This window comes from Dunckerocampus dactyliophorus, chromosome 14 (genome assembly GCF_027744805.1).
Source record: "Dunckerocampus dactyliophorus isolate RoL2022-P2 chromosome 14, RoL_Ddac_1.1, whole genome shotgun sequence".
Lineage (NCBI taxonomy): Eukaryota > Metazoa > Chordata > Actinopteri > Syngnathiformes > Syngnathidae > Dunckerocampus > Dunckerocampus dactyliophorus.
Window position 1 is genome coordinate 29,229,331 of NC_072832.1, and position 14,680 is coordinate 29,244,010.

A 14,680-nucleotide genomic window follows, 5' to 3' on the forward strand; every position below is an offset into this window, starting at 1 on the left:
TTGTGAAAATGTACATTTAGCACTTACACTTGATTACAGTACTGTTAGGTAATAACCCCCACCCAGGAGGACGTGAAGGACTAAGCATCGTGAGAACACTGGTGCCAGCTAAACTAACAACATCCAGTAGCACATATTGGAATAACGTGTGAAATGCTGTATCATGATGAAAAACACATCATAGGGGTGTCAGCACATGTCTGGCATGAACAGAGCGGCCAGGAGCCTATCAGACTCAACTACGGCATCGCTACTGTCGAGTGTGTGGGCCGGACAGGATGGGAAGCACACATTAAGTGCTTTACACACACTAGAAATTTTGCAATCCAACCTGCATGAGGCGTTTCCAGTGTCACTCCAGTTTCATGGTGTGGTCCTGGTGAAGCCAAGATCATGCACGGTGACACCCCTACTTAAACAGGTCAAAGAGTAGCATAATCAAGGGACCGTTTGCAACTCTCATAATCAAGGGACCGTTTGCAACTCTCAAGGTTAATCAAGCGGCAGCTAACATGTTAGCAGGACATCTTCAATGTATCCCTGAACTACATACAACTAACACATCCATCCATGCGCTTATCCTCACTAGGGTTGCGGAGGTGTGCTGGAGCCTATCCCAGCTCTCTCTGGGTGAGAGGCAGTGGTCAGCCAAAGGCAGGGCACATGCATTCATGCTCACATTCATACCTATGGACAATGTAGAGTCTCCAATGAAGCTAACATGCATGTTTTTGGAATGTGGGAGGAAACTGGAGTACACAGAAACCCCCCCCCACACACACACACACACGGGGAGAACATGCAAACTCCACACAGAGATGCCCACTTGTATATCTTTCACCAAGAAAGTGCATGCCAGCTTTGTGGTCGAGGTGAAAAAGCCCATCGTTCATATCACCTTCACTCTTGGTCCTTTTTATTTTTCTAACCATTTCAACTTTCTTGTTGAATCATTTGTCAGATTTTTTCTAATATTTTACTCCCACATTCCAAACCCAAATTACAGAGAAAATTACAATGAAATGACATCATTTAACTTTGTAAAACAAACCTTTTTCTTGTTAAAATGCCATTGTTTGTTTCATTTTCTAACTTTCTTCTTGTACATTTTCTTCTCAGAATTTTGTCCTTATTCCCGTAATCATTCTCATCTCGTAACTAACTTTTTATGGTCAGATGACACATTTTTCTTTAACTTTATGACTGATGTTGTGTTTTAGGTGTGTTTCTATTTGTCCTGTCAGATAGCAGCTTGCTATTTGCTGTGTGCATCATTTTAGCTGCTGGCTAATGTAGAAGATCAGCCAATTTCAATAACTGAGTCAGTGAGGTTGAATAAAAATGTGAATGATTATTTTCTGTGTGATGGCTTGTGTTAGCTCCTCAACTGCAAACAGGACGAGCTTTAGTTTGCAAATTGGCGTCGTGCAGGTTGTTAGGGATCATGTGCTCGTCCATGATGATTAGCATTCATTCAAGCAACTGAATTGAAGGCAGAGTGGTGATCTTTCGTGCCGACGTCTTTGAAGGAGCAGCCGGATCACACAGCCGAGACCATCCCCAGAACTTCTGACAAATAAATTGTTGATTGTAAATGCAGTTGCCCTCAAAGAGTCCGCCTGTGAAGAAATCAAAAGGTTACAAGATGAAGGGTTGTTAAAATGTTCATCAATCATGACTGCATTTCTGCAACCTTACCCGAGTACATCTGCACACAATCTCTTTTACCAAGCCGGTTATCAGGCGCGTCTGGTCCCCATATAGCATCCTTGCTGTCCCCCTCGCCGTCCTTCTTCACACTAAATGTGGAACCATCAACCCATCTCCACACACCGCTCTGAAAAATGAAAGGAAGAGTTGAAGCTATGAAATTGGCGTCCTGTTGAGCAGTGCTGACCTTTTTTCTCATGAGAGTTACTTTTCCAACATGAACATCTTCATAGATGATTCCTACAACACTGGCGTACATGTTGGTGTACACAACACACGTCTACAAAAACCAGCATGTCTTACCTCTTTGTAGCCCCCAACCCATACCCAAGTATTCCATCTTCTACCCGTCAAACCGTAGAGGAAGTCAAACGTGGCTTTGGTGGGAACTGAGGCCAAGTGTCCATCATTGGCTCGGCAGTAGTTCTGAAAAAGCCAAAGAGGACAGGATAAGATTGGCATAACAACTGTGGCTGTAGGCAACCTCCTAATGGAGTTAATGAAATCCACAGGATGGCGGTAGCTGCATTCAAGGTAGCATCCAGCAGCTTTATTTAGCTCTGATTGTCACGTAAGGCGTGGCTACTATGGAAGTGGTGCCATTGGAAGCGTACAGGAAGTGCTTCATGCACACCGTAGGCCCCGCAATCCAAGCTGGGGGGGTGACGTGTGTATGTTTTGAATGTGTTGAGTTGAACAGCTGTGGCACCGCGTTCACGTCCAAGCACAAGCTGTACCAAGTCTACATTTCATCAAATGTAAGCCAGGCGTATTGGTGAGCACGTACTGGAAGATGAAGGGTGAAGCGGGTGTCTTGATCATTAGTAATGCTGCATGGCCATCGCAACACACCTCATACGTAGTGCTGGGCTGCAATATCGTGCATGGTCTCGTCTCAGGAGTAGATGTGCCACGGTAGTTTTCACATCTCAGACCAAACAGCCTGTATTTGCCGTCCACCTGCTGGGAAGAAGGAAGCCTGAGCTTCCCTGCTTAGGCTGCAGCTCCGACAACCCGACCCAAATACAGTAACAGCAGAAGATTAAGTCTGGTGCTGTTTCCCATTCAAAGCACGCAGTAAATGCTGTTTCTTCAAGGGTACTTTGCATAATGAAATGATACATGTGCGTGCATCCTGTTGAACAAAATATTTTTTTGTGGTTGGGGAGAAATGAGCAAGGACATTGAAGGATTAAAAAGGGCTGGCATACCTCAGCATCATGCCAGGTCTTCTTATTGTCAACAAACAGGTAACATCCTCCCTCATGGTAACGCCACGGCAGACGGCACGCGCCTGTGACAATAAAAGATTTAAGAAAAAGCAGCAAACACAAGGGAGCATTGATTGTAAACATAAATTGATTGACATGCTAACCTGCTGTCATCAGAAGATCCTGTGAATATAAAACAAACTGATTCAACTGAAGCTTTTCTTTTGCTTGACTCATCTTACTCTTCCTGTCAGTAATAGCTGAGACATCATGAAGGGCTCATCTGTCTACTCCTGTTGGGACATGCTCACTTGTGCTTTCTGTCATTTTCCAACTATTTGAACTTTGTTGTCAATTCAACTTTATTGCCATAATATTTTCACTTCATTCTCATAACATTCTAACTTTTCCTGCAACCTACAATTTTAAATGGCAACATTTTCAGACAAATACCTTCAATTCCTGAGCCATCTCCTTCACATATCCCATCAGGCCCTGCAGGAGTACATGTTACACCTTGTCAAGCTGCGTTTATGTGTAGAGCACGACAATAGTACACGTGACGTGCATGGCTCCCGCATGGGTGTGCATTGTCACCACCACTTCCTGCACCCATGAAGCAGTCTCAGTGTTATTCGGTCCCGCGTGACGCCACGCAACAGTAGGCATTATTCTTATCTTCATTCATTCAGGACCTACTTGAGAATTTACATTATTTTGTGGTTCCTGTCTATGTACGTAAATAAAGTACCCATGTGTGTGTTTACCTTCATCCTACTTAGTACTCCCAAACCATACTCAGGGAAGGCTTCATTGAACCCCTGCAGTAGGACATGTTGTGGGTCACTATATGGTCTACTTCCTGCGTTCAAGTGCACTGCGTATTTCTGACAGCTGAATCTGCTGTTTTTTTAAATGAAACATGCAAGTAGTCAAGAGGAATGTAGCGTGTAGCGTCCAATCAGGACTAACGTAAAGGTTCCTAGCTAGCACAGGTTGCAGGGGGAACATGAGAGCCACTCATGTTCACTAACGAGTCTTCAATAAAGCCAAGTAATGTTCAATGCTGGGCTTTCTAAAAGAATATGTATTTCTAATAGAAACAAAGTGTTTGCTGGACCTTTTGGAACACAAAGACCAAAACTGACGTTCCGCCGTAATATATACTGTAAATAATAAAACATCAAGTGTTTCTTTTTACATGAATAGTCTTGTTCAACTCGGCCACGTCGTGGGGTCCATCCTGGTGATCTGTCTGTCCCTGTAGAAGACATGTTGTGGGTCACTACACTCCAGTCCTTCCTGTACATGCATGGGAATAAAGTATCCATTTGTGCTTTTACCTCGCCCTTCACTGCTTCAGCCAGTGGCATGGCGATGAAGAGGAGTCCAATCACGAAGGTCAAGCGGATGGTGGCCACCGGGAAGACGAAGGCCTTTGGAGGCTTCTTGCCCGCCATGTCCAGCTTGCTCTGCATGTTGCTAGTTGTTGTGTGATGAGTGTGTCTGTCCTGGAGAAGATGGAAGAGTGGAAGAGGACGCTTCATCAACTCAACTCCGCTGGCTTTTATTTTCTATTTATTTACAGGAGCCTGTCAGCTTAGCTTGTTGAACATGTCTTCATATTTACATCAGCATTCTTTGCTTGTTCAAGCCATTTTTAGATCTACAATTGAGCTAAATTGGCTAGGAATAGGCAAATGGGTATGAATACCAGCGTGAATGCTTGTTTGTCCACATGTGCCCTGCCTCTCACCTGGGATAGGCTCCAGCATGAGGATAAGCGGTATAAAAATGGATGGGGGAAAAGCCAATTATTAACATCAACTTCAATCTTTGCTTTTCTTTTTTCAATTTTCAATAATTAAAATTTTTGTCTTAATATTTTCTTGTCGCAATATTTTGACTTTATTCCCATAATATGACTTATTTTCCTAATAGTAAAATTGAAAAAACAGCTGTGTGCCACAAATGGCCCCTGGGCCGCACTTTGGACACAGCTGCCTGAATCTCAGGGTGGGTGCCAGTCATGTGGTTCAAATCCTGGTTTTGTTTTGCTTGTTTGATAGTTAAGGCCATTTTATTTTCTTAACATGCTAGGTCTTTTATTTTGTCAAGCGCCAAAACTATCCCATATCGAAATGACTAACATGTGCTCCAAAAGACTTCCAGCTAAAAACACGGGTCGTCACTTGGCTGAAACGTGGTTGATTCAATGCTGCACTCATCCAGATGACCCTCAGCAGCCCCCACTAAGTTGTCTTTGTTCTAGCTGCTTTTCATCACTTTGAAATCAAAACATGCACTTATCCCGCACACACGCCACGTTCCAACGTGCGGACGTGACACATCAGCGGCAATCTTACAAGAATTGGGGGAAAAAAGAAAAAAAAAACTGAAAAAGTTGTAAATTTAGGAGAACATAACATTATGAGGAATAATTCATTAGCATAAAGTTGAAATATTAAAATATTTTTAAAAAAAGATGAAACAACAAATCAAGTTTAATAAAGTCAAAGTGTTGTCGGCACAATGTCATAATTATGACAAAAAAAGCAGAAATGTGAAACAGCTGTAACTTTACAATAATGTCAAAATATTGACAAAAGTTCTCAGAATAAACGTGTAACATTGGGCCTCATTCACGAACATCTTCTTAAAAGTCTTCTTAAGAAGTGTACTTAAGAAGGCGCGGGTTGGAAACTGCGCCACATTCACGACACGTTCTTAAGTAGGGATAATCGTTCGCACCGGTGTTCTTAGGTTGATGAATGCCAACTGCGATGCCCGTGCATGTGAGGCCTAATTTGCATAGGTCACCGCCTATTATTTCCTATATAAGGTCAAAAATGTGGCAGCTGGAGGCGGAGATGGCAACGCGCAAGGGCAAGACTGAGGAGCAGCTGGACAACAAACGAAAGAAAAACTTCAATTCTACTGAAATAGAGGTGCTTTTACAAGGAGTGAGCGAACACAAGACCACCTTATTTTCACATGTATCCACCGGTCATCAGGCCATCCAAAAAGAGTCGGCATGGAGCACCATTGCAGGAAACATAAATGCCGTTTCCACGGAGAAACGCGCCACCGCAGAGGTTAAAAAGAAGTGTTTTGACTTAAAATAGACTCAAAAAAAAGATTGGACTGCACCGGAGGGATCTGGAGGAAACGGGAGGTGGGCCATCAATCAGAAACCAAACCATTTCGGAAACTCTAGAAAATATTTACACAATCATGATGGAAAAATAAAGTAAAAATACATAGTTTGTGTGTGACAATGTATTTTTTCTGTGGTTACATTTGATTAGACGCTGCCTAATTAATACAGCAGCCCCGTGCTCTGGCTCAAGATGTGGCTGGGGGCGCATGTCGTTATCTGGGGGTGCTACGTGCGCAATAGGCACACCACGTTTCATTGCCATGTTATTCTGATGATCCTGCACACCTGCAAGAACAGAGAGGGAAGCCTGAAGCCTGAAGCGGGACATCAAATATTGGTGGCTTTCAGCAAATAAATCTAATGGTCCCTTTACATTCTCTCTCTGCGCAGCGCACGTCCAGCCAGCTACTTTTTTTTTTGATGAATTGGGATTTGAATATATATTTATCCATGGAGTATATTTTAGTTGTTTTGATGATAAATAATTGTTGGGATATTTTATTTGCACTACATTTTTTGGGATCAGGTTGCAAAATCCATCATGAGGGCGATTGTGTCATGTTCTGTGTTCTGCTCTGCTGCCCTCTGTCGTTTATTTGTTGCAGCACATCCCTGAACATGACCCAGTCCTAATTACACACACCTGCAGCTCATTACCACCGGCCTACTTAAGCTCCAGCCAAACTCCAGACCGGTGCCAGATTGTACTCCTTGACTCCTTGACAACCTGCTCCCTGTACCTGCTCCTTACCCTGCTCTCTGGCTCCCCGGCTCCCCGCTTACCTGTACCTACCTGCTAGCCTTGTTTGTGATCTTCTCCTGTAAGGTTTGCCTGCAGTGTATTTTTGTTATTTCTAGTTTTTTCCTAACAGCCTTTTGCTGTTAGTGTTTTTTGTTATGGACTCTTACCTTGTTGGATTTTCCTTATTTGTACTTTGTATTTTTGCTTTGGACTCTTTTGTGTATTAAATTGTTCTTTTGTACTTTCTGCCTCCCTTGTCTGCATTTGGGATCCTAAAATACTCGCCGTGTTCCACGGCCGCCCATGACAGAACAATCTGGCCAGAACATGGATCCCGCAGACATGGAACAATTCCGAAAAGCCCTGACACACCAAGGACACATGGTTGGAAGCCATGAGAAGTCGCTCCAAGGGATCCTGGAAGCCATTTCTGTTCTCTCTGCTAACATGGAAGCATTAAATCAACGACTGGGATGTTCCGCTCCGGTTCCACCACCAGAGGTCGGTACAACCACTACCATGAGTGATTCCGCTGCTGCCACAGCTGCAAGCACACCTGCTGCTCATCAAGCTCGTGAGCCCATTATCCCTCACCCTCCTCGCTTCTCTGGTGACTCTGATTCCTGTAACCAGTTTCTACATCAATGTTCGTTAGTTTTTGATCAACAACCTACATCTTACTCCTCTGATCAAGCTAAAGTAGCCTTCATAATGAGCTTGCTTGCGGGTAGAGCTGCCACTTGGGCCCTGGCCATAAGTACTTCTATGCCCGCAATCCGTACCTCCTTACCATTATTTTTAGAGGAGATAAGAAGGGTGTTTCATCACCCTATCCGGGGTTTAGAAGCCACCAATCGCCTGTTGGACTTAAGACAAAGAGGGCAATCTGTGGCCGATTTTTCCATTGACTTCCGTGTGCTCGCAGCAGCAAGCGAATATCCCGATACCGTGCTCCGTGGTATCTTCCGGAGGGCTCTTAGTGCCCGCATTAAGGATGAGCTAATAGCCAAGGATAATACTACATCGCTTGATGACTTGATAAACTTAGCGATTTGTTTAGACAACCGAGTAAAGGAGAGAATCAGGGACTATGCAGAGGAAGGATACCAGGTTCATACACCGATACCACATTCGCCCACGGAGCAGAGGAGGACTCACCCCATCAATGTTGATGGTGATACGGAGGTTCCAATGCAGCTGGGAGGACGACGACGACTAGCCGCCGAGGAGAGAGTCCGTCGCCGTCGCCTGAACCTGTGCCTGTATTGCGGTAACCCAGGTCATCGGCTTCTTCAATGCCCCATCCGTCCAGTTCGTCGCCAAGGGTCGACTCCAGGAGCACCATCGGCACAACTATCGCTATCCAGTATCGATCCTCCCGTCACCAGCAGCCAGTCCTCAGCTGGTATTTGTGAGTACCCCCAGGAAGTGATCGACACAGACAATGAGTCCCTGAGACGTCTCCAGGTCAAGGGGATTATTACAGGGGGGGGCAGAAATGTGACTGTAACCGCACTAGTTGACTCCGGTGCCGATGACTGCTTTTTGGATACGTCATTCGTTGAGAAACATAATATCCCAGTGATTAAGCTATCCTCTCCGAAGGACGTTCTGTCTTTAGATGGACGTCTTCTAGCAGTAGTCACGTATCAGACCGAACCTCTTTCTCTGCAATTGTCGGGTAATCACTCAGAGAGGATTAGCTTCTTTATTATGCCTTCCCAAGCAGCTCCACTAGTGTTAGGGTTACCGTGGCTCAAACTCCACAATCCTGCCGTAGATTGGACTAAGATGAACATAGTCAACTGGAGTATGTTCTGCCACGCTAACTGCCTTAGGTCTGCCATTTCCGAGGTTTCCGTTAAACCACTTCCTGTAGAGGAGATTAACCTCACCAATGTGCCTGAGGAATATCACTATTTGAAACAAGTATTTAGTAAGGATCGTGCACAGACACTTCCACCTCATAGACCGTATGATTGCTCGATAGAATTACTAGCCAACACCACATTACCCAGCGCTAAGCTCTATAATATTTCTGGGCCGGAACAAAAGGCTCTTAAGGACTATATCTCTGCCTCGCTAGCTTCCGGTCTCATCCGTCCTTCTTCCTCTCCTCTCGGTGCGGGTTTCTTTTTTGTTGCCAAGAAGGACAAGTCCTTGCGCCCCTGTATCGATTATCGGGGTTTGAACAGTATTACGGTACGTAATAGTTATTCGCTCCCTCTCATGGACTCTGCCTTTTCCGCTCTCCATTCGGCACGGATCTTTTCGAAACTGGACCTCCGTAATGCCTACCACTTAGTGCGCATTAAGGATGGAGACGAGTGGAAGACCGCGTTTAACACTCCGCTGGGGCACTTTGAGTATCTTGTCATGCCCTTCGGTCTTACTAACACCCCAGCGGTGTTCCAGAATCTGATTAACGACGTTTTAAGCGATATGATTAATCTGTTTTGTTTCGTGTATCTTGATGATATTCTGATTTTCTCTAGGAATCTACAAGAACACACTACGCATGTCAAACTCGTTCTTCAACGCCTCCTTGAAAATAGGTTGTATGTTAAAGCTGAGAAGTGTGATTTCCACGCCACATCAGTGCCGTTCCTGGGGTACATCGTGGAGAAGGGTCAATTGCGTGCCGATCCCGCCAAGATTCAGGCGGTGGTCGAATGGCCAACTCCCAAATCAAGGAAGCACTTACAGAGGTTCCTAGGGTTCGCCAACTTCTACAGGCGATTTATCCGCAATTTCAGCAGTAAGGCAGGACCTCTGACTAGGCTTACATCTCTTAAGGTTCCGTTTGTGTGGACCCCAGAGGCAGAGACGGCTTTCTGTAATCTGAAATCGTTATTCACATCAGCACCTGTGCTCGTTCATCCTGATCCTAACCTGCAATTTTTTGTAGAGGTCGACGCATCGGATACGGGAGTGGGAGCCGTCCTGTCCCAGTGATCCTCGGTCGACCAGAGGCTGCACCCCTGCGCCTTCTTCTCTCGTCGCCTCACACAGGCTGAGAGCAACTATGATGTGGGTAACAGGGAGCTGCTGGCCATCGTTCTGGCGCTGCGGGAGTGGCGTCATTGGCTGGAGGGTGCTACACTTCCGTTCATAGTCATCACGGACCATAAGAACTTGTCATACATCCGCACCGCTCAAAGACTCAATTCTCGACAAGCCCGCTGGTCATTATTCCTCACCCGTTTCAATTTTTCAATCACTTACAGACCCGGTTCACGCAATGTCAAGCCCGATGCCCTATCAAGAGTCTTCAGCCCCACGGAGGAGGGAAAGGCACCAGAGACTATCATACCTGTGGCTCGAGTGTTTGGTGCACTCCAGTGGGAGGTGGAGAGGAAGGTGTCGGAAGCAACAGATGGGAGGAGACCACCAGAGGGCTGCCCCCCAGGAAGACTGTTCGTCCCAGAGGAGCTCAGGTCAGAGGTACTACAATGGGGTCACACATCTAAAGTAACCTGCCACCCGGGACTCAAACGGACGCTATACGCACTGGCGCAAAGATTCTGGTGGCCTTCTATGGTGGCGGACGCCAAGGAGTTCGTCGCGGCCTGCTCTGTCTGTGCCAGGAGTAAGTCTTCAAACCGACCACCAGCCGGCCTGCTCCAACCATTACCCATCCCCGCCCGGCCCTGGTCTCACATATCCTTGGACTTCATTACCGGTTTACCTGCCTCTAGGGGGAACACAACAGTATTGAACATTGTGGACCGGTTTTCTAAAATGGCTCATTTCATTGCACTACCTGGACTACCTACATCCCTGGACACAGCTCGTCTGCTGGTGAGACACATTTTTCGTATTCACGGCATTCCCACGAACATCGTCTCAGACAGGGGCCCCCAGTTCACGTCCAGAGTCTGGAAGGCATTCTGCAAGATGCTGGGGGCCTCGGTCAGTCTTTCTTCCGGTCACCATCCCCAGACCAACGGCCAGACAGAGCGGGCCAACCAGGACCTGGAGGCTGCCCTTCGTTGCGTTTGTCACCGGCATCCATCTTCCTGGGCCCCCCACCTCCCCTGGGTGGAGTACGCACACAACACGCTTGTCAGCTCTGCCACAGGTATGTCACCCTTTAAGGTCGCTTACGGATATCAGCCCCCACTGTTCCCTTCACAGGAGGCGGAAGTTGCAGTGCCATCCGTGCAGGTTCATCTACGCCGAGCCCGGAGGATTTGGAGAGAGACAGTCGCTGCACTAGGCCGCACGGCGGCACGAAATCGACGGCTGGCTGACCGTCATAGGATCCCAGCTCCCACTTATCAGGTTGGCGATGAGGTCTGGTTATCATCCAGGGACTTACCTTTAGCAGGGACTAATAGGAAGCTGGCGCCCAGATTTGTGGGTCCCTACACTGTGGACTCCATCATCAACCCCTCCTCCGTGAGACTCAAACTGCCATCCAGTCTCAAAGTACACCCAGTGTTCCACGTCTCCTGTCTCAAGCCTGTATCTACCAGTCACCTGTGCCCTCCGGTCGAGGCTCCGCCCCCGCCGCGCTTGATCGATGGCCACCCAGCCTACACTGTGAAGGCCATTTTGGACTCCCGAAGGAGGGGCAGAGGGTTCCAGTATCTGGTCGACTGGGAAGGTTATGGTCCTGAGGAGCGTTCATGGATCTCCCGCTCCCTTATCTTGGATCCGTCCCTCATTAGCGACTTCCACCGTCTCCATCCTGACAAGCCAGGTAAGCCGCCAGGCGGCGCCTTATAAGAGGGGGGCATACTGTCATGTTCTGTGTTCTGCTCTGCTGCCCTCTGTCGTTTATTTGTTGCAGCACATCCCTGAACATGACCCAGTCCTAATTACACACACCTGCAGCTCATTACCACCGGCCTACTTAAGCTCCAGCCAAACTCCAGACCGGTGCCAGATTGTACTCCTTGACTCCTTGACAACCTGCTCCCTGTACCTGCTCCTTACCCTGCTCTCTGGCTCCCCGGCTCCCCGCTTACCTGTACCTACCTGCTAGCCTTGTTTGTGATCTTCTCCTGTAAGGTTTGCCTGCAGTGTATTTTTGTTATTTCTAGTTTTTTCCTAACAGCCTTTTGCTGTTAGTGTTTTTTGTTATGGACTCTTACCTTGTTGGATTTTCCTTATTTGTACTTTGTATTTTTGCTTTGGACTCTTTTGTGTATTAAATTGTTCTTTTGTACTTTCTGCCTCCCTTGTCTGCATTTGGGATCCTAAAATACTCGCCGTGTTCCACGGCCGCCCATGACAGATTGTGCATTGAAAGTGCAAGCTTTGCTTGTGCGTAAGAGTCCTCCTGAGCGTTCGTGGAATTTGTTCTTAGATCTAAGAACTGTGAGTTCAGAACACGTTTCGTGAATGCCAAAAATCTTCGTAAGAAGGCTTTAAGAACACGTTTGTGCGTAAGAACGTTTCGTGAATGAGGCCCATTGTGAGTAAGTCATTTATGAACATAGAGTTGAAATATTAAGGAAAATGAAAAAAAAAGTAATGTGATGATAAAGAAACAAAAGTTGTGACTTTTGGCAAAATTAGGTTGGGAGGGGGGGCCGTCATAATATTGCCAGGAAAATGATTTAAGAAGTGGAAATATTTGAAGCAAAGCTCCTGACTTTCTGATATCACAAAGCTTTTTTTCCTTGCCAAATCTACAACTTCTTAGCATGTTACGAAGTATCAAAGTGGAATCCTTGCACTTTTCACTTTGTGGTCCTGGCTGGAAAAGGTTTGGCCAGCCCTGCTTTAGAAGCAATAATAGTTCTTACCTACCAGTTAGCTATCAGGTCAGGATGCTTCCAGTCGCCTGTGCAGCGTCTTCTACAAGTGCAGCCTGCAACGATGGCTGCCTTAAAGCATCATGTCACAGGATAATAAACATGTCCTTGCCATTCCATTGTCTTTCACTTATCCAGGTCACGGTGGTGGGGGCAGACTTCACGGTCCCCACGGCCACCTATTCCAGTTCCACTGGGAGGACACCAAAGGTGCTCCAGGGCCAGCTTTGAGACATAATCCCTCCAGCGTGTCCTTGGTCTGCTTAGAGGCCTTCTCCTGGCTGGGCATGCCTGGAACACCTCACCAGGAAGGCATCTGGACTAGATGCCCAAACCACCTCGACTGGCTCCTCTCCATGTCGAAGGAGCAGCAGACTTTCCCAGGAAGGCTGAGGAGTGTGACACCCCCCGCCTCCCTTCTTGAAAAGGGGGACCACCACCCCGGCCTGCCAACTGTGGTATTGCACATTACTAGTCTACTGGATTCACTCGTCACATGTGCAACAAGGTCCACGCAGGCGTGCATTAAGTGAAACAACAAAAGATTCACCATCTTGACCCACATTTCTACCGGTGTTGCTACATGATACGCAGCGGAAACATGATCGGTTCTGCACACACGAGACATCAAGGACAAGATAAACGTCATTATCCTGAAGGGGCAATTTGTTCTACGGCTAGCAGTATCACACACAGACAACATGAATTAACAATACAACATTACAGTTCTTCACCACAACAGTGGCTGCATCGTTCCAAGATATTTGTACTGCTGAACCACCTCATCAACAACAGGTGAGAAGACTGTAGGATTCTTCCTCAGCTCTACTATCATCTTCGTTTTGGCAGATTCACCTTTAAGAAGGACATGCTACACCAGGCCACAAATTCAGACAATACAGGGCCATGATCAGAGTCATCATCTGCAAGTGTGACGATATGCCACCCCGGGCATGGAGTTTGCCACTAATTGGTATACAAGACAAATAAGAGGAGAGAGGACACCCCTGTGGCGACCCAGTGGGTATGTCACTTCCTCCACTCGCCAATTTTTACCCAAGCGCTTCTGTGACGTCACGTGCTGCGATTTCTATTTAATAGAAATGAGCAATAACCATATTTAATATGTCATATTGCAGCTTCTTTTTAGTCACTTATTGCCGGCACCAACCACGTCACATATCCCATCTGCCAAGTTCTTTTGGGCTTTACGCACTTGAAAAGGCCCAAAAGATTGTCGAGGACGCGTCAACTCAACACCAGCAAATGTTCTTGAAATGTATTTCACCTATTCACAGGAGAACAGGTAAGGTTGCTAACCTTCCAATCAAAGAGGAATAGCATTAAATGATGACTTACACGCTTTGTAATTTAGGAACAATAGCAGCTGGTACATACCAGTGGTCTCTGTCTTCTCTTGTTACAATAGTCGTAGTACTTTCATCGTAATTGGCAACCTCTTTGATGAAAACACGTAAGTCACGTGACGCTTATTTTCAACAAATACGTCAAATTCGACCCAACAACATCCATCGACACTTCCGATAACCACAAAGTCGACACGTAGAACTGATCGTGAAGTGACACGCAGCAACCAAACGAAGCACATGAAAATAATAAGCTTGGCGAATATTGGCAAGACCGGCAGCAAAGCGTCAAGATGACCACACGTGTTCACCAGCATCAGTGAAAGTTGATAAGTTGTTAGCAAAGAGCACCAACAGTAAATGTTCTTATTACCTGTTGCGTCCACAGTCCAGTCCGAGCCAACAAGCAGTACTTGGAATGCAGCCTCCGAGCACAGCTTGTTAGCAAACTTTCATGTTGATAAAGGTGACGTCACGACGTCATTTCAAGGCATGAAAGATCCGTTTCACTCACATCGTCACTGCCACCACTCATACCACACATTAAAGATCATCTTTTATCATACACTTGCTTTGATACGGGCGTTTGGGGGGGCTCACCCATCACGGAAGCTATTGATAAAATGATGATGAAGATGAATGATAAACTGGAGTAAATGTATCTAATAAAATAGGATAGGAAATGATGCCAGATCATGTTGTGTACAGTACACACATTCATTTGT

The 14,680-nt window shown here is 46.3% G+C and overlaps 1 protein-coding gene across 1 annotated transcript; it reads right to left on the bottom strand.

Moving 5' to 3' along the window:
- Positions 1–791: 791 nt before the first annotated feature.
- LOC129194439 (CD209 antigen-like protein C) lies at positions 792–14,358 on the bottom strand. The gene is made up of 9 exons (XM_054799707.1): positions 14,329–14,358; positions 4,265–4,432; positions 4,123–4,182; positions 3,375–3,416; positions 3,086–3,104; positions 2,922–3,004; positions 2,014–2,136; positions 1,699–1,837; positions 792–1,619 (listed from the first exon to the last, which is right to left on the bottom strand). The coding sequence occupies exons 2-9, from the start codon at positions 4,397–4,399 to the stop codon at positions 1,471–1,473; spliced, it is 750 nt and encodes a 249-aa protein (XP_054655682.1). The 5' UTR covers positions 4,400–4,432; positions 14,329–14,358; the 3' UTR covers positions 792–1,470.
- Positions 14,359–14,680: the final 322 nt, after the last annotated feature.

Excerpts from the sequence above, each read along its gene's own strand:
- LOC129194439 (XM_054799707.1), bottom strand. The coding sequence starts at position 4,399 with ATGCAGAGCAAGCTGGACATGGCGGGCAAGAAGCCTCCAAAGGCCTTC. Across the intron at positions 4,183-4,264 it reads CTGAAGCAGTGAAGGGCGAG|GGACAGACAGATCACCAGGA; the intron begins GTAAAAGCACAA and ends TGTCTTCTACAG. Across the intron at positions 3,417-4,122 it reads AGTTGAACAAGACTATTCAT|GGCCTGATGGGATATGTGAA; the intron begins GTAAAAAGAAAC and ends GTACTCCTGCAG.